At 44.1% G+C, this 20,521-nt stretch overlaps 1 protein-coding gene across 2 annotated transcripts in view; it reads right to left on the reverse strand.

The window, feature by feature from the left end:
* Entpd7 (ectonucleoside triphosphate diphosphohydrolase 7) overlaps nucleotides 1-20,521 on the reverse strand; it is a 40,666-nt gene that overhangs the window by 18,032 nt on the left and 2,113 nt on the right. Inside the window, exons 4-6 of one of the 2 annotated variants that reach the window (XM_041662042.1) lie at nucleotides 8,854-9,059; nucleotides 8,245-8,377; nucleotides 1,497-1,600 (exon numbers count right to left, since the gene is read on the reverse strand). In XM_041662042.1, the coding sequence (XP_041517976.1) occupies nucleotides 1,497-1,600; nucleotides 8,245-8,377; nucleotides 8,854-9,059 (443 nt within the window). Of the gene's footprint in view, nucleotides 1-1,496; nucleotides 1,601-8,244; nucleotides 8,396-8,853; nucleotides 9,060-20,521 lie in introns of both variants that reach the window. The other variant, XM_041662041.1, reaches the window with a different exon arrangement.

A 20,521-nucleotide genomic window follows, 5' to 3' on the forward strand; every position in this document is an offset into this window, starting at 1 on the left:
AGTGGGAAAACAGACTCCAAAGGTTCAGAGGCAGCAGGGGGAAGTTCAGGGCGGATTTGCTGCTGCTTGTTTGTCTGGTTGTTGTTGGTGGTGGAGTGTGTGTCTATGTATGGGCCTGTGTGCCTCTGTGTGTGTCCTGTGCCTCTTTGTGTGTGCCTCTGTGTGTGTCCTGTGCCTCTTTGTGTGTGCCTCTGTGTGTGTCCTGTGCCTCTTTGTGTGTGCCTCTGTGTGTGTCCTGTGCCTCTTTGTGTGTGCCTCTATGTATGTGTGTGTTTGTGTCTATGGTGTGCCTATGCCCGTGTATGTGTGTGTGCACGCCTGTGTGTGTGTGCCTCTGTGTGTGTGCCTGTGTGTGTATGTGTGTGCGCACATGTGTGCACATGTGCATGCTAAGTGTACACGGGGACCAGACATGACACTGGATGTCTTCCTCAGTCACCCTCCACCTTATGTTTTGAAGACAGGGTCTCTCAGCAATTCAACTAGACTGGCTAGTCAGTAAGCCCCAGGGATTCTTGTCTCTGCTGCTCCAGCTCCAGGAATAGAGGTGTGTGTTACCACACCTGGCTTTTTATGTGAGTGCCAAAGGCTCTAACTCAGGTCGTCACACTTGTGCAGCGAGCACTTTACCAAATGAGCCATCTTCCCAGCCCCATGATCACCTCTGGTCAAAAAAAAAAAAAAAAAAAAACTGGAATAGGCTGAATCTCTGAGTTTGAGGCTAACTTGGTCTACAGAGTGAGTTCTAAGACAGCCAGGGATACACAGAGAAATCCTGACTCACAAAAAACAAAAAAAGAAAGAAAGAAAAAAAGGAAGGGAGAGAGAGAAAGGAAGAAAAGAAAAGAAATTGGAATAGCTGGCCATGTTGGTGCATGCCTGTAATCCCTGCACTAAGAAGCAGGGGCAGGAGGATTGCTCTAAGTTTTAAGCCAGCCAGCAAGTTCTTGACAAGCAAGGGCTACACAGTGAGACCTTGTCTCAAACCCAGGAAAGAAGCGGGAGCAACCGATCATTCTGGGCACCCTGGGCCACATGAGAATATCAATGCAGTGCTGTATTAAGGGAAGTCACACCAAACTTCAATTACAATAAAAGGAAAGCCCAAAAGAAGAGAAAAGTAACTCAGCCTAATCATTCCTTGAACTAAGGTCTCCTCACACCTTAATGGAATAACCTGCTTTCACGTTTAAATTAGGACAACTACACATAACTCCTAGAACTGTATGTTTGCAAAAGTGCAATTAACTAATCAAAGACTCATTTGGAATCATCATTAAATACTAAGTGTGGTGCTTCGTGCTAAGTTAAAACCAGATATAAACCTGAGACTTCCAGAGGCAGCATCTGAAACGGATGACTAGTGTAGGAGCTACCAGAAGACTGGACAGCTGAGCCAAGTGGAAGGCGGTGCACCCAGCAATCCCAAGCGCCTGCTAGGGAAGCTGAACCCTGAGCATCTCCAAGGGCCCAGCGCTACCCCGCCAGCCCAGTACCTTCCTGCTTCCCAGAGATCACTTCGGCCTGAGACTGTGAAAAGAGGAAGTCAAACTCCAATGGCAAATCTTTCACTAAATCAGCCAAGATAGCCAACTGCTGCCTGCAGAAAAAGAACAAAAATATCCCAAAGTTAATTATTAACCGTCTTTTCACCTGGCACCGAAGCAGTCCAGTAAACTGTGGCAGAGGGAGTGCTGGAGCTCAGGGGCCAAGGGCTAGCCTGGGAAACATGGTGAGCCCCCATCTCTTAAAGAAAACAAATAAAAACCTCTTATCACAAACTGCCCTCCCATGTAGTCTTGTCACGATGCCTCCCCATCTACCCATCCACTTGCCTAGCGCTTATCCATTTTGGTTCCTATTTTGACTTCAGAGGCTCAAACTACAACGGAAGAACAGCCTCCTACACAAAGACAGTATTTAGGGATCAGTATCAACCCAGGACCCCCAAGACCGAGTTCTCAGTTCAAAGGAGATTAATTCGCCCCAGAAGGGCAAAGGGCAAGGAATAAGAGACAAAGATAGGAGACAGAGGCCAAGGGAGAAGAGGAAGGAAACAAGGGAGAGGGAAAAGGGGCAGCTGTCCCAGAAGCGAGACAAAGAACTGCCTTTGGGTAGAGAGCAGGCAGCCATGGCCCACTGGCAGATGACAGTTTACACAGATAAAGAAGGAAACCCCCAAGTTAGGATGAGGTGTTCATTGTTACTGGTTGTGTTAATTACATGGGCTAAAGGGGCCTTTGATTGCTGGACTTCAGTACTTCCATAGTTGAACCTTGGTCTCAGGAGGAGGAAGAAGCCAAATAAGGGAATAGACCTTGGGGGCTAGTTTTAGAACTGTAATCTAATGGGTTTTAGAAGGCAGGGGAAGGGGGAGAAGGGCAAGGACTGCCAGAGGCATGTTTCATGTTCAGGCTGGCTAGCGCCCCTTCACCTTAAATCATGAATTACCTGGGTGTTACATGAGGAGCACATGGCTTTATGGCTCTGGGCAAGCATGAGGGAAGTCACAGGAAATTCAGACTCTCTTGGCTACACTGTTTCTAACTCCGAGAGGAAGATGTCAATTACAGACACAAACTCACCCTCGGGTCTTACACAATACAGCCTGCTCACATGACCTCACAACTAGGCAGCGAGTGCCACAAGCTCTTATATAATCTATTATATGAGCTAAAAATTAACTCTTCCATGTTTCAAGGGTTGACTATTTTTCTTTATAAAAATTTTATCATTTGAAAAACGCAGAGGCGGTTCAGAATACAAAGTTCATTAGGATTTCTACTTCAAGGGTGACATTTGATACCTAGCATCTATGTGGGTATTTTTCCTCTGAAGTTTTAAATGTTTTTCCTCGGTTTATTAGATGAAGTAAAAATAAATAAAGGAAAGGATAATAAAATGAAGCCAAGGCAAATATTAGTTAAGAATGAGACCAATGGTCATTTTACATTTGCAATATTCCCATGATTGTGTGTGTGTGTGTGTGTGTGTGTGTGTGTGTGTGTGTGTACATATGTGGAGGCCAGAAGTTGACATTAGGTGTCTTCCTCAACTAGACTCTACCTTTTTTTTTAAAAAAAAAGTTAGATTTAATCATTTTATTTTATGTGTGTTTTACCTACATGTATGTATGTGTACCACATGCATGCTTGATGCCCATGGAGGTCAGAAGAGGACATCAGAGTCTCTGAGACTGGAATTACAGATGTCTGTGAACCACTTTGTGGTGCTAGGAATTGAACCCGGGTATTCTACAAGAGCAACAACTGCTCTTGACCACTGTACCACCTCTCCAGCCCTCCATCTTATTCTTTTCTACACAGGGTTTCTTCAGTGAACCTGGAACTTCCTGGTTTGGTTAGACTGTCTGGCCAGCAGCCCAGGGACCCTCCTGTTCCTGCAGCCCCAGCACCGGATTACAGGCATGCTCCACTAGACCTGGCTGGGGATCCGAACTCAGGCCCTCGTGCCTGGGAAGCAAGTACTTTCTCAGCTGAGGCCTCTCCCAGCCCGTCTGGATTTCTAAAGTTATTCATTATAGGAATATTCTACCAGGTCAGATAACTGTCAACATGACTCAGTAAAAAATACTGCTGCCACTTAAAAGGGCAGAATTATACTTGAGGAACTAATTTTCCAATACAATCTCATGTACAGTGTTTTTAAGTGCTAAACGTTCTACAGAGTTCACAGGGATAAGGAGGGGCTATCCATCTCTCGGGATGGGACAGGCTTCTGAGCGACCCACAGATGAGGGCTTGCTGTACCTGGTGGTGACAGGGAAGGATGGCCACACACCCTCGGTGCTGTCTGCGATGAATACTACCTGTACTGCTAAAGTTTGTTTGTGTTTAACCTTTCATTCAGTCAGGACACTTTAACAAATGTTTGTTTTAGATTTGATTTCATTCCATGTATAAGTGTTCCGCCTGCATATACGTGTGTGCACCACATGTGTTCCTGGTGCCTGTGGAGGACAGAAGAGGGCATCACAGCCCCTGGAACAGTTGTGGACAGTTGTGACTATCATGTGGGCGCTGGGAATTGGACCCGGGTCCTCTGTGAGAATAAGTGTTCTTGACTGTCTAGCCATCTCTCCAACCCTGAGCCACTATGCTTTCAAAAATATAATCCAAGTAATAAAGAAAAGATAACAATATTACTTATTATAATAATCTGGGGAAACAAAATGATGACAAGGGAATTAGTTAAATAATTTATGAAGCATCTATATAATGAAATTAAAATCATATTGATGTTAAAAAGGAATGAGGTTCATTTATATTTTTACATGATTACATGAAAAGGCTTTCAATATACTTTTCAATATGCTTAATCGAGTTTGTCTAAAAAAACAAAAACAGCTGGGCAGTGGTGGTGCACACCTTTAATTCCAGCACTCAGGAGGCAAGGGTAGGTGGATCTCTGAGGGTTCGAGGTCAGTTTGGTCTACAAGAGCTAGTTTCAGAACAGCTAGGGCCACACAGAGAAAGACTGTCTCAAAAAACCAAACCAAAACAAAACAAAAGCCAAGGTTGGAAATGGCTCTGAATTAGGAGGACTTGCCTTGTAACTCCTACAGAGGACCTGAGTTCGGATCCCAGCATCACATCAAGCATCACAATCACCGTGACGCCAGCTCCTTCTAGTCCCTCAGGTTCTTACACTCGTGTGCACATGGATACCCACACAGACACACATAATTAAAAATAGTAAAAAGAAAATCTTACAAGTTTTCAAAAGAAATAAAATAAAAAAACAAAAACAAAACAAAACAAAAACCTCCTTATATACTGTACTGGGATGAAACTTTGGTTCTCAACATTGTTTCTTTTCTTTACTTTAAACTCAGTGGCGAAACTCTGAGAGCTCCTCAACAGAGCCGGGTTACACAGAAGTCTCCTGCACCGCTCCACTGTCCTCCCTCCTTCAAACTTTCATATCTGAAATTTCCTACAGTTCAAACAAACAAACTCGCCAACATGACTTCCCAAACACGAACTGAACAATGGTAACACCAGTGGACATGCCAAAGGGAACAGGGAAAGCCTATGAGACCTCAACCCTAATCAAAGAACCACAGGCAGCTAGGGAAAGCGGGCAGCAGGAGAGAGAGGTGGTCTTCCCCAGGGAAGAGCACACCAACTGGCTGCTCAGGTACAAATGGTCGGCCCTTAAAACACACATACAGGTAACATTATACACACTGAGCGGGTTATTTTTAGGAACATATATGTATATAGATATATATACACAATAACAATTAATGAGAAAAGAGGCCAAATTCAAGGTCATCCTCAGCCACACAGTGAGTTAGAAACCAGACTGGACTACATAAAGCTCTAACTTGGCTGGACATAGTGGTCCACACCTTTGATCTCAGCACTTGGGTAGCAGAGGCAAGTGAAACTCTGTGAGTTTGAGGCTATACAGTGAGATCCTGTCTAAAATAAATAAACAATGTAAAGGTAAATTATGGGATGATCTTAACTTTGTAGAAATTACATATAGATATACAAAGAAAAGACACCAATGCAAAATGAAAAGGTCAGGAGACAGAATGAACAGTTTTGTTTGGCTTGATGTATGTACTTTTAGAACTTCCTAAAAGGTTACAGCTTTAACATTTAAAGCGTGATTTGTAAAATCAAAATGAAATTTGTAAACAGAGAGCTAGAAGGCCTCCCCTGATAACAAAGGACCATAAAAATAATCTGCTCCTCACCAGAAAGCCAGAGAGCTACCACTCACTGAGTCTTGAGACAAGAACTCCACTGAGCCCAGCACAGCGGGATATTATTACACTGCCCGGCGCACCCAGACCAAACTGCTCATCAACAGCGAGGGTTTCTAGTATTACAGCCTGAAGAAACACCAAGTGAGAACATTTAACTGTGTGGAAACGCAAACTGCTGTTTACCAAGGAAGAATATTTCCATTATTAAGGGATGCCCAATGCTTATGAGACTGGCCACTCTTGGAGGCTTAATTCCAACGTCGACGCTGGCACTGAGCTCACTGAGATGGCACCAAAAGCACAGGCAACAAAACCAAAACCCACAAGTGGGAGCACACCAAACCAAGAAGTTTCTGGAACAACCAGCAGAAGGAAAAAGAAAGCTTCCTAGTGAAGTATTTACAAACTGCACGTCTGACGAGGGATTAGTCCTCAAAACACAGGAGAAAATTTCACAGCTTGACAGAAAGGAACCTACAACCTGACTGTAAAATGGGACCATGGACTTGATCACCTATTTCTCTAAAGACAAACGAACGGTCAGCTGGTGTATGACAACGTCTTAAGGTCTGCATGAGGGGGCTGCAAGCCAGCACTGCAGGAAAGACAACTTTACATCTGCTGGGGTGACTATTACCAGAAAAATAAAAGACAGGTGTTTGCAGAGACGTGGAAAAAAAGAACTCTTGACAGTGGGGATATAAAATGGTACAAAGTTCAATCCCTGGAGCCTACATACTGGGAGGACAGAAGCAACCCCTCTAAGTTGTTCTCTGACCTCTATTCGAGCACACACACACACACACACACACACACACACAAAGTGTTAAAGAAAAAAAAACTTTAAAAGTACATATTGTTATGGTTTTGGTCCCTTTAAGAGACAAGCCACACCCACTCCCCTCCCCATCCGCTGAGGCAGGCTGATCTTCAGCTTCCGGCCTGAGCTCGCTCTCTTTTCCATCTTCCTCTCGGAGAGACAGCTTCGCTTCTGCTTCTGCCTCTCTCCCCACTTCTCAGCTTCCCCCCTTCTCTGTCTCTTTCTCCTCTTCTCTCTCTCTCCCCCTCTCTCTCTGTCCCCCCCTTCACCCTTCCTCCTTCATAACCCCCTGAATAAACATTCAACCTCACCCTACATGTCTTGTCTATCCATGTTTCTGTCTTCTGCCCACCCGCCTTGTGTCTCCCCGCCCGCCATGTATCTCCCTGCCTGGAACCAGCCATTGCTCAGGGACCAGCAGCCGTCTCTGCCTGGGGCCCACTGCCTGCTGCCACATGGCCCACCACCACTGCTCTGGGACCAGCAGCCGTCTCTGCCTGGGACTGGCTGCTCCGGCCTGCTGTCTGCTGCCACATGGCCCGCCTCCACTACTCAGGCCACCGCTCTGGGTCCGGCAGCCATTTCTGCCTGGGACTGGCTGCTCCCAGACCCCACTGCCTGCCACTACAAGGCCCGCCGCCACCATTTGGGACCTACAGCATTTCTGCTGCCTACTGCCGCGGGGATCTTGCAGCATTTTTAAAAAAGAACAACACATATGGATGACAGGAAAGTTGGCTCTCTGGTTAAGGACTCTGGCTGCTCTTGCACAGGACCCAGGTTTGTTTCTCAAAACCAGCTGTAACCTCTAGTTCCAGAGGACCCAATGCCTTCTTCCAGCATCTGTGGGCTCTACACGCATGTGGTACACATACCTACATGGAGGCAAACAGTCATACATATAAAATAAAATTTCTAAACCTTTTTTAAAAAGTGTATACGTAGCTGGGGTGAAGTCCTAGTGGCAGAGCATCTCCCTAGTTAGGCTGTGTTCAGCCCTAGCATCTTTCTTGAGGTGGTGGTGCACACCTTTGATCCCAGTACTCGGGAGGCAGAGGTAGGAGGATCTCTGTGGGTTTGAGGCCAGCCTAGTCTACGAAGAGGGTTCCAGGAAGCCAGGGCTATACACAGAGAAACCCTGTATCGCAAAAATAACAACAACAAAGATATCGGGCTCAATTTGGGGTTCAGGTGGAAAAGATGGAACTGGCTGGAGCCAGGAAAGCATCTAAAACAACAGAGACTGAGGTTTGTGTAGCAGGGAGAGGAAGGAGAGTCACCCATCATCATGGGACCCAAAGAGCTACAGAGAAGGTCGAACTGCTGCCTTGGTCTCCCAGTAGCCCCTAGTATGACTCCCGTTCCTCGGGTGACTCTTTGTGCAAATACGGTCTTACCATACCTGTTCCATGACTCAGTCACCCTCACTACCACTCCCAATTGCCACCACACCCTCAATCCAAACTCAGAACGCTTTTGTCATCTCACGGAGATAGTGATCCAAAGCCACAAATGACAGGAAGATGTGGCTGCCTGACGGTGCGGTAACTGGGTATAGGGATGGCTCCATGGCAAGACAAGCAGCCTTCCCCACCTGTGACCTCTGTGTGGCGTGCCTTCACCCTCCTCCATTCTGGCTGCAAGGGACTTGCTTCCCTGAGTCCCATAACGTCCTGAATCTCACCTCTCAGGGAGCAACCTCATGCCCGCTGTGCAGAGGATGTAAAGGGGGGTCTCCTTGTGCTTCTTCACAGGCACATGAGCGGCGGCAAAGCTCAGCAGAGGTCTCAGGTAGTCACTGGCATGTTCTGGAGTATCTGCCATTGCGGAGATTCCTGAAGTAACACCAAACATGTATACATATGTGTGGACATATGTGCCTGTGTATTTTAATGTAGATTACATATGACCCAGAAAATGAATTCTCATAAGATTCTGTCCAAGGACCTACATTTATTTTTTTTAAAGATTTATTTCTTTATTATGTATACAACTTTCTGCCTCCATGTATACCCACAAGCCAGAGGAGGGCGCCAGATCTCATAGATGGTTTGGAGCCACCATGTGGTTGTTGGGAATTGAACTCAGGACCTCTGGAAGAGCAGACAGTGCTCTTAACCACTGGGCCATCTCTCCAGCCCCACATTTATGTTTTTGAAAGAAGTTGGATGGCAGTTAAATGAGAGATTCCTCCCAGTGCTCAGATTCCCACAAAAACAAGCGAGCTCCCTTCCTCCCCTTTCTCTTCCTACAGTAGGTCAGAGATCAGTAACAAATGTATTCTAATGAGTACCTGGCTTGATTTTCTTAACCACAGGCTGGCTGTTTCGGTCTCTCATCTGTTTGATGTCCAGTAAGTCATGGGGGTTCCCATTATGTCTTGGCCAGAAGTAAACAAAAATCCGGGAGCCACTGCTACCACAGTCCACCACAAGTCCGTAATTCAAATTTGGGTCTTCGGTGTTGGTGGCTTCAAGGTCTCCTACCCGAGCCAAATACCTAAGATGGATAAAACAGAAACGAGTGGGTCCATGAAGAGGGCTAGTACTTCCGTTGATCGCTGAGCCTTCACGATCCTACCGTGTCCCAAGCTTTCGTGTACTTGAGCTAGACCCATGTATACTTGGTATACTACAAATTAAAGTGAAAATGTTTCAGTTTTCGTTTGCTTGTTTTTTTGTGGGTTTTTTTTTTTTTTTTTGAGACAGGGTTTCACTATGTAGCCTTGGCTAGCCTGGAGCTCCTTACATAGACCAGGCTGGCCTTGAACTCATAAAGATCCAGCTGCCTCTGCCTCCTGAGTGCTGGGATTAAAGGCATGAGCTACTAGACCCAGCAAATGTTTAAATAGTAATTCATCTGGATAACAACAATAAATTCATTCAGTATTAACACAACATATTTATATATACATACCTATGCTACGCTTTCAGAAGCAAAAACTAGAAGAGTGGTTTTGTTTCATAATTTTGCAAATGTCTTTTGCACCTTGATCAACATTCTCATGTTTGCTTTGGTATTCAATGTGCTACAGACATAGCTTTAGCTGAGTGTGTGATGGTCTAGCCTTTCACGCCTGCTGCAAAAGGGAAGAGGTTTTCTTTCTTCCTTTTTTTTTTTTTTTTTTTTTTGAGACAGTGTTTCCCAGTAGCTATGGAGCCAGTCCTGGAACTTGCTCTGTAAAACCAGGCTAGCCTCCAACTCACAGAGATTCACCTGTCTCTACCTCCCAGGTGCTAGGATTAAAGGCGCGCGCCACCACCACCCAGCTTTTTTCTTTTAAAATTTACTTTTACTGATCTATTGGGAGCTCACCAAGGCCAGCTGGACTAGGACTGAAAAAGCATGGGATAAAACCGGACTCTCTGAACATGGCGGACAATGAGGGCTGATGAGAAGCCAAGGACAATGGCACTGGGTTTTGATCCTACTGCATGTACTGGCTTTGTGGGAGCCTAACCAGTCTGAATGCTCACCTTCCTAGACCTGGATGGAGGGGGGAAGACCTTGGACTTCCAACAGGGCAGGGAACCCTGACAGCTCTTTGGACTGGAGAGGGAGGGGGAGAGGAGTGGAGGGAGGGGGAGGGAAATGGGAGGCTGGGAGGAGGCGGAAATTTTTTTTCAATAAAAAAATAAACAAATAAAAGAAAAAAGAAAAAATTTACTTTTATTTATTCATGGTTGAACGATGTAGGGACTGAACCTCATACATGCTAGACAAGCATTCTACCACTGAGTAACATCCTCAGACCAAGAAATAGTTTTGACAGACTTTCAGAACGCTGGAGACACTCTGCTTCTATATTATAACTCAAAATAAGTAGAGTTTCTTAGAGGTTTTGTTGCAATTGCAACCGTCTCAGTTAAGGTTTCTACTCCATGAAAAACACCATGACCAAAAAGCATATGAGAAGGAAAGGGTTTATTTCATCTTACACTTCCGGTCACACTCCATCACTGTTGGAAGTCAGAGCAGGAGGAACACAGGGCAGGAACCTGCTCTTCCTGGTTCACTCAGCCTGATTTTTAAGCACCCAGGACCACCCGCCTAAGGGTGGCCTCAGTCACAGTGGTCTGTGCCCTCTGTCATCATCAGTAGCCAAGATAACGCCCTACAGACTTGCCAGCCAACCAATCTGATGGAGGCATTTTCGCTGTTGTGGTATCCCTCTTCCCAGAAAACCTAGCTTGTGTTAAATTGACAGAAAATTCACTAACAAGCCAGGTGTTGCAGTGCAGGCCTTTAATCTCAGCACTCTGAGGCAGAGACCTGGGGATCTCTGTAAAATGGAAGCCAGTTTAGTCTACATAGTGAGCTCCAGGCCAGCCAAAGCTACATAGTGAAACCTTGTCTCAAAAAACAAAAACAAACTACCAAAACCTAGCCAACACAAAAACCCAACCCCCCAAAATTTTATATTCTGCTACATTAAAATCTATGGCTTATCCTGAACTATAAAAAGATAGCTTTTTTGTAATAAGGCAAGAATGATTCAATTAATTATGTAAATTTTAATATTGACACATTTCACTGTATAGTTTTTTTTTAATCACTCATATCAGCACCAATGTTTCTTGTAAAAATCTTTAAGGTCCTGGGAAGTGTGCCAAATTCAGTTGCAAAGATGCATTTGAAATTCTAACTCCCAATTGGAAGCTCAAACTTTAGCTATTTAAATACTGACATTTGTTTCCTTTAAAGGTAACAAGTTTATTTTATTCATTTTTAAAAGGTTCCCGGGCTAGAAGTGTCACTTAGTGGTAGACCGCTTGCCTAGCGTGTACAAGGCATAAGGTTTAAACTTTTGCATGCTAATTTATTTAATCTTTTATATATATATGTCTGAGATTTTGCAAACACATACACACAGTCACATGTTCATACCATGTGCAGAGCTGGAACACACAGAGTGCAGACAAGGCTGGTGGGTACCTTGGAAATGCAGTTACAGGACTTTGTGAGTTACATTGAGTAGGCACCAGACCTGGGTCCTCCGCAAGAGTAGCCAGGGCTCTTAACCACTAAGCCGTTTCCCCATGATTTTTTTTTTTTTTTTTTTTTTTTGAGACAGAGTCTCACTACAGAGTATGTAGCTCTGGATGACCTAGAATGCACTATCTACACCAAATTAATCTTGAATTCACAGAGACCTACACCCCCTGCCTCCTGAGTGCTGAGATTAAAGGCATAGACCAACACACCCAAATACAAGATAGAATCTTTAAAAATAAATAAAACATCTATGAAATACCTAAGTCAGAAAACCCGTCTTTCTCATGGTAAAAATAGTGTTTCACGGCTTAACTGCCCAAGGAGCCTCCCTCAAGCCAGTTTTGGAGCGCGGAAATGTTGAATGCCTACTTCTCAACTCATCGCGTAGTAAATAAAATGCCGTCAAGTACATCAGATTCCCCCCACCACAACGGTATCACAAAGCGAAATGCACTGACAAAAGACCAACTGAGTAACGCTATCTTGATTTGTGCTAAGCCCTCCACAGTTGTATGCCCTCTGACATCATGGAGGCAATCATCAACGTGCTGACAAAGGCAAAGAACACTCTCAGGAGTCAGGAGGTAGAAGCCACTCGAACATCCAGCACTGGAAGAATGGGTAAACAAGACGAGGTGTATACATACAGAAAGATACTATTCAGTGTAACAAAAGAAGACCATCTCGTTACATGCTACTATAGGACGTTAGGCCAAGAGAAATAAGCTAGCCACAAGAAGATAAATGCTCTATTTATTCCACTTGCATGAGGTATGTAAAGGAGTCAAAGTCATAGAAACAAAAGTGAAATAGTTGGGGACCACTGGCTGGCAGGCGGAATGGAGGGGAATTGTTCTTTGATGGGTAGAGAGCTTCAGACTTGCTGGATGACAAGTTCTGGAGACAATGTAACAATGATGTAAATGTGCTGAACACCACTGAACTGGACAGTTAAAAATGCTTAGGACGGGAAACTTAATGTGATTTACTACAATGAAAACGGTAGATAATATCTCAATATTATTACAAGCTTTGAATTCACTGCTCTCAAAGTGGTCCCAGAGACCCCAAGGACTCACATTTTGGTAGCCAATGCTGTAATGCAACCTTTTTCTCCCAAGCATCCGCCCTCTCTCACCCTCTTTTCTGTTTATTTTTTCTCATCACCTTTGGAACGGTTTTCCAGCCTTTTTTTGTTTGGTTTTGTTTTTTCATTTTTTTGAGCAGGGTCTTGTGTGTCTTGTCCTCCTTCCTAAGACCCAAGTGTATAGCACTACATTCGGTTAATGCAGTATTAGGGATAAACCTAGGGCTTTGTACATGGCTGACAACTGCCCAGCCTGGTCTCTCGGCAGAAGCCACTGTGTAGCAATGCTGGCCCCAACAAAACCCAGTGATTTCAAATGCCTTTATTTATGTTTTTGACAGGGTCTCGCTAAGCAGTTTCAACTCACCTGGAACTCACTCTGTAGACCAGGTTGGTCTCAAACTCACAGAGATCCACTTGCCTCTGCCTCCTGAGTGCTGGGATTAAAGATGCGCACCTGGTCCAAGTGCCCTTAGAGACAGGAGCCTGGATGCCCTGGAGCTGGAGTTACTGGTGATTGTGCAGGTGCTGAGGACCACACTCAAGTCCTCTACAACAATACACACTCTTAACCACAGCAGCATCTCTCCAGCCCCCGAGAAAGCGTTTCTTCTCCCCCTGCTCTAAGAGTGCCGCTATGCCCTTCGAGTAGCTCGTGTACATTTCAGATGAACCCTTAAGGTTTCTCTCCATTGCTTAGGCCATTTCTCAAGAGCCTGCCGACTACTGTCAGCGCACATCAGTGGTCCTCACATTCCTGGACCTAAGATGCGGTCACTCACTCCTCCTGGAGCTCACAGGACAGAGCTGCTGGTTCGCTCCCAATTCCTCCACGTCTTCCTTCTGCTATCCTCAAACTCAACCGGTCGTCGACAGTTTCAGTGACTCCGCAGCGTGTGCTGTTATCCTTCCTGATTCTCGCTGAAATAAGCAATTTCACGGTTCTAATTCTGGTGCAGCTCAACTTAGCTTTCTCTTCCTTTAGACTTTGTCATGAGAGCAACAGCAAAAAGGAAAAGAAAATGTCAGCTGGCTTTAGAGCACAGGGCAGAAAGGAAGGAGCAGATGGCGTTCAGCTTCCACTCCCTAGCTGAGTCTTTGATCAGTCACTGCAAGCAGCAGGAAGTCTCCAGCTTTCTTATCTTGTGTGCAGACAGGTACTGAAGAAGGGCTTTCCCTCCGGGAGGTAGCAGAAGTACCACTTTCTGGACTGCTAACCTCGGATGACCTCACCAGCTTGCTTATGCTTCCCACAGTCTCTTGAGCATCTTCGTTTATGATTTGCAGACCTAGCCTTGGCTGTCATGGTGAATCGCGTGCACCGCTGGACCCTTCTCCTTGGCTAATGCCACATAGAACAATTTCTAGAAAGATCTCAAAGCCTAAGGGAAAATGTCTAAAAGCTCCGGAATTTTTCAGCCACCTTCCCGAGAGAGAGCCAGGTCTCCACCAGGCACCTCACTTGGCTTCCCTTTGCTCATACAGCGCAGATCCTCCATCTCCCTCCACCTCCTCCTCTGCCTACCCCCTTCTCTCTCTAACATGATCGCCCTCCAGTCGCTGCTGAGTCAATGAAAGCTAGCCACAAATACATCCCCTCAAGTAGAAATGAAAAACGAGAGCTTTCACTGCCATTATCCTGAACATATTAACAGCATTACCACTAGAAGTGACCAAACTATTACCTGGCTTGCTTGATCAACATCAGTTAAACCACTTTCAGAACTCAAACAGAACTCAGCAATGTGCCAAAAGTCAATAAATGAGGCCTCCATCAGCATGGACCTACCAGCACTTTGTTGAATGTTATCATCTTTCATGACAGTACTCATAACTCAAAACCAAACACAAGGGCATTACACTAGCCATCCGTGAAAGACAGCAATCCATGCCCAGAAAACCAGTTTGGAAGGTTACTGCTCACCTCCTAACAAGATTAACCAGACAAGAACATTTATAACTTAAAATCCTGCTTTCAAACGGAATAACTGGCATTAAGATAAAGCAAATGAATGCATGGGAGGGGATGCATTCATTTCTCCAGAAAAGGGTTCTTTCAAACTCATAAAAGGAAACATAGCTCCAAATTTATAACCTAAAGTGTTATAAATTTTTATTTTAATTTAATGTAATGTCTCTTTTTGATCTCCAGAAACAATATGGTCACAATAAAAATGAAAATACAGCCAGACTGTGGTGGCACACACCTTTAATCCCAGCACTCAGGAGGCAGAGGCAAGGGGATCTCTGTAAGTTCGAGGCCAGCCTGGTCTACAGAATGAGTTCCAGGACAGCCAGGGCTGTTACACAGAGAGACCTTGTCTCGAAAAACAAAACAAAAATTAAAACAAAAACAAGAAGAAGAAGAAGAAGAAGAGGAGGAGGAGGAGGAGGAGGAGGAGGAGGAGAAAATAAAATTCCTTGGTTTCGAAACTGCCTACAGAAAACTCTCAAAGGAGCTTCTAATGTTTTCAGTCTATTACCTGAGAAATGGTCTGTCACTAAGAACTGAATAAAATACAAGTTAAAGGTCTCTAACAGAAAACAGCTGAAGCATTATGAAAACATTACTTCCAAATGTTTTGAAACACAAAGATGCAAAAAGATCACCATGAGCGTGTGCCGCTTTACTGAGGGTGCGGAGTGACTGCAGTGTTCCTTGGCACACGTTCTCCTGAGCAAAGGTCTGCACATTCCTGTGAGGACACCTGTGGTCTGTCCCAGCAACACTGCACCCTCTGAGGGGGCATGAGCATGTAGAGCGCGGAGTCAATTCCAGCTCGTGACTTAGGAACAACAAGCAGGAAAACTGTATATTATAGCTGTACGTAATAAAGAAAGTCACAAGTGCAAGGACTTGCCTGAGGTCTTTCAGAACTGTTGACAAAGCTTTCCCCATGGTTCCTAGTTACGGGATTTGTCATCCTATTGACAGCTAATGGTCCCTGGTACTCAAGCAGCAGAGGCTGCTACAGAGAAAAAAAAAAAGAAAGAAAGGAAAAGAGAGAGAAAAAGAAACAAAGAAAAAGCAAAACTTTTAATGGAGACAATGTTGCCTGTCATCTTCAGACTATACTTCGGGGGCAGAGAAGAGAATTAATGGATAGAAAAATCAACATTATTTCAAATAATAAATATCCTACAGCTAACATTTGCTTAAGTCAATCAATGTTTCAGGTAGTCTGGACACTTTATTTCTTTATTTGTTGCTGGTTTTGTTTTTCCAAGACAGGATCTCAGCCCCTCCACCTCTCAAGGGCTGGGATTACAGGCATGCACTACTCCAGCTCTCAAGGGCTGGGATCACAGGCATGCACTACTCCAGATGGCTATACGCTTTCCTAATTCGAATGACAAGATAAAAAATCATTTTCACTCCTACTTTATGGATTAAAATCAGAATTCTAGAATAATAAGAAGCCTCCTCTTGATTACCTGCAAGCAAATGATTAGGGCTAATTAACCCTGAAGCTACAGTACCGCCCTAAGGAACTATAGCAGCCTCATGGTTCTCACCGAGCCTGCATACTGGAAGCCTCTGCACTTCAGAGACCTTGTCACTTAAGGTCTGTCACAGGTTCCTAAGTGATTTAAAGATAAAAGACTACAAGCAATTACTCAAGATTATCATTGACTAAATTATCAGTCTGTATAAGAAAAGTTTTAACAAAACACATAGAGCTGTTTACTATGACAGACAATGTAGAAATTTTGATTTATTCAGTGTATTTTTCCCCCAGTATTTTTGAGACAGGATCTTACTAGGTGGCCTAGTCTGCCTTACCTTCCTAGGCTTGGATTACAGGCATGCAACACAACTCCTGGTTTCTGTCTCACTGTCGCATGCCAGTTACCAGTGCATTTAGGGCACCTGCACGCATTGACAACCTGGACTCCCAGAAGCCATCATTCTAATTTGCTGTAATCTTTGGTTTGGCGAGGCAAACTGGAGCCATGGAAAGGCAAGGCACTGGTGGCTCCTGACTGTAACAGCAGGGCTTTAGGGTCTGAGTTGGAAGAGCATTAACATTAACGTTTAAGGCTTCCCTGGAGGATCCTTTCAAATTAATCTGGCCTACAGGGTGACAAGGAATGAAAACAAAAACAATTCAACGAGAAGTGGGGGCAGGAGGAGGAAGAAAAAGCAAAGCAAGCTGCGTATGAGAGCCTATCTTATCAGTAAGGTACGCGCTCTTTTAGGACGTGAACTTAGTGATAGCACAGTTGGTCAGTTACTCATGGGTCTCTCTGGATTCATTTATGATTAACTTTGTTCCTGATTCTTAACTGTGGGTAGCTCCTGATCTTAAATGACTATTTCAATTACTCCCTCAGGTCCGCTCTCTAATGGGGTTATGAACTCTGTGTTCAGGAGCCACGTTTTATTCATCTTTGTACCCAGTGTCAAATATGATACGACGAACGCACGGTGTCGGGGAGGCTGCCACCAATGGAATTTATAGCAGAGAGCTGTTAGTGGCAACGTGTACACAGCCATAAATAACAATAAGCTCTAGGGTACACGGCTGCTTGGCCAAAGCATTTCAAGGTGTGAGGACTTTGGTAATGGCCTTACAGCGAAAGATCTGTGTGCTCCACAGTCCAAAGAGCTCTTCTTTCAATTAAATTAAGCTAACAAGTAGTTAGTTATTGGATCTGGTTACTTAGCATATAGTACTCTTAACAAGAATTGCCATCAGGGGCTTGAGAGATGGCTTAGTAGTTAAGAGCACTGACTGTTCTTCCTAAGGGCCTGGGTTCAATTCCCAGCACCCACATAGCAGCTCACAAGTGTCTAACTCCAAGATCTGACACCCTCACACAGACATACATGCAAGCAAAATACCAAATGCACTTATTAAAAAAAAAAAAACAAAAACCTTACTGTGGTCACTCTCCCTCCCACAGACCACTCTTTCTTCTCGATCTGTGCGACTACTGCCCAACTTCAGGCTACTCTCATCTTGGCTCAAGTATTATAGTAAGTCTCTCTGCTTCCTTATTTCCTTCCAATTCGTTCCCTACAATGCCATCAAAGTAAGCTTTTGTTATTGTTAGTTTTTGAGACAGGGTTTCTCTGTGTAGCCCTGGCTGTCCTGAAATTCTGTATATCAGGCTGGCCTCAAACGCAGGGATCCACCTGCCTCTGCCTCCTGAGGATTAAAGGCGTGCACACCACCATCACCCACCTGAACTTTCTAAAGAGCAAATTCTAACACACAGCTCTTCAAAACCTGCTAAGCCTTTTCTCTACCCTTAGGAAGAAATCTAAATACTTCCCTCCACACTTCCACTCCTATCCCAGCCCTGATCTCACAACTTAACATACCAGGATTTATGTCACTACCAACTCTTAATACTTTGCCCTAGCCGTGTTAGCTATTCCATAGTCAGGTCATGCTGTCTTTCCAGTGGGAAACTGTGCCGAGGTCTATCAAAAAAAAAAAAAAATCGGCAGCAAAGAAATTCAATTTATGGATCTGGATTTTAAACTTACAATTTTAATTAACAAGTTTCTTAAGATCACTTGCTGACTACTATAGCCCCCCAAACAGTATGTTGTGTCCTGGAAAGGAAGACTCCAAACTACAAATAAACAGAAGTTCTAACAGAGGGAAGGCTGACCATACAAGCAGCTTGAGAAAAGGCACCAAACAGTCTATGTCCCAGCAATACCTGAGCATGGTGGCTCTCAACACATTTTTAGCTGATTAATGACAAAATTAAACATGAAATGAAAATTCTGGAGACAGAACCAATGAAAACAAAGACTAGGCATCTATCACAATTCTGACCACAGAAGCTTCAAGGAAAATATTGGTAGAGGATTCTGGCAAGATCCCCCTCCATCCTTATGAGAGGGCCAAGCAGAGCCTATTTCTCTCTCGACAGGACCTGAATGAGGATGCCTGTGGCCCTGGGTGCTACTGGCTGTTATTTTACAACCGTTAAATAAGCTAACCCCGTAGACAGCAATTTCCATCCTGCTGGCTAATATGGTGCCCATGGTCTCTCTGTCTCTAGATCTCGAGTTATAGGAGCCAGTAAGGGTTGTTGTTGTTGTTGTTGTTTTGTAATTACTATTATTTAAGTCAGTCTGAGTTATTACTTGGAGCCAAAGTCTCCTGACACATATCTGAGAAGCAAGTCTGAAAAAAAGAAGAAAACCATGTTGAAAATGATGAATACAGCTGTGTGGTGGTGGCACACAGCCTTTAATCCCAGCACTGAGGAAGCAGAGGCAGGCAGATCTCTGTGAGCTTGAGGCCAGCCTAGTCTACAGAGTAAGTTCCAGGACAGCCAAGGCCATTACACAGAAAAACCTGTCTTGAAAAAAATAATAAAAAAGAAGAAAAGAAAGAAAATAATGAATACAACATGACATCATTTAAATCTGTAGCCTCAGCAGAAATTAATCTAAAAAATACAGCAATGAGAGTTTTTCTTAAAAGCCTGCAGGTCACCTTGTGCAGTCAAGGCACTGAGAGCACAGCAAATAACTTAGCAGCATTTTCTATAGGAAAAGGATATTCTGCATTCACTGAATAAAATCAGCGGTAGGTGAAACACTGTGGAGGACAATATTAATGAATCAGGTACAGTGGTGCACACCTTTAATCCCAGCACATGGGAAGCAGAAGCAGACAGATCTCTGCTTTGAGGCAGCCTGGTCTACATAGAGAATTCAAGGCTAGCCAGGACTACATAGTGAGGCCATATCCAAAAATAAATAAAATACTCAGAATAAAACACACAGAGAGCCGGGGGGTGGTGGTGCACGCCTTTAACCCCAGCACTCGGGAGGCAGAGGCAGGCGGATCTGTGTGAGTTCGAGACCAGCCTGGTCTACAAGAGCTAGTTCCAGGACAGGCTCCAAAACCACAGAGAAACCCTGTCTTGAAAAACCAAATAAATAAATAAAACACACAGAGAGAAAACATAGATCATCAGTTGGTTTGGGGAAAGGATCCTGGGCTCAATACACATGTAACTAGAGTCCTCAAAGGAGAAGGAGAAAACAGAAAAATATATGAAGAAATGCTGGTCAAAGTTTTTCTAAATTTGTTTTTTAAAGTCTAAGTTTAGGGTTGGAGAGATGGCTCAAGAAATATGGTGCTAGAAGCACTGGTGAAAAATGGGTAAACATACAACACTTTCTTTAATTTTAGGAATCCTTGGAAAGATAGTTGACTGACTGTTCAACAACAGTACATTATGGAACTGGCACCATTTGTAGACATAAAATATATGACAATAGCTTAAAGACTACGGGAAAGGGGGACCAAAAGTGTCCTGCTCTTAAACTCTGGCCAAGTACAAGCAATGTGGTAAAGCTGTTGCTATAAATCCTAAAGCAACCATGAAAAGAAATCAAATTATATCTAATGATCCAACAAAAGAAATAAAATAGAATCATAAAAAAAGCAGTCAATTCCAAAGAAAGATCAAAGTGGGGGGGGGGACGGTAAACAAATAGGACAAACAGAAATGATAAGACAGACCAGGTCTAAACATAATTAATAGACAAAATGTAAATGGCTTGATCACCCCACTTAAAAGGAAGACACAGACAATGGATAAAAAACAAGGCTAAACTATCTACAAAAAGTCCACCTTAAACATAATAGAGAGATGGGGACTATCGAGGAGTCTCAGCCATTAAAAGCACTGACTGTTCTTCTAGAGGACCCGAGTTTGATTCCCAGCACCCATATGGTGGCTCACAACCATGCACAACTCCAGTTACAGGGGATCAAACACCCTCTGGCCCCTTCAGGCATGAGGTACATATAAATTCACACATTACACACACACACACACAAACCAATATTTTTTTTTCTGAGACAGGGTTTCTCTGTGTAGCCCTGGCTGTCCTGCA

Source organism: Microtus oregoni, unplaced genomic scaffold (assembly GCF_018167655.1).
Source record: "Microtus oregoni isolate MIOR12 unplaced genomic scaffold, Mior012 000012F_ref0000307, whole genome shotgun sequence".
NCBI lineage: Eukaryota > Metazoa > Chordata > Mammalia > Rodentia > Cricetidae > Microtus > Microtus oregoni.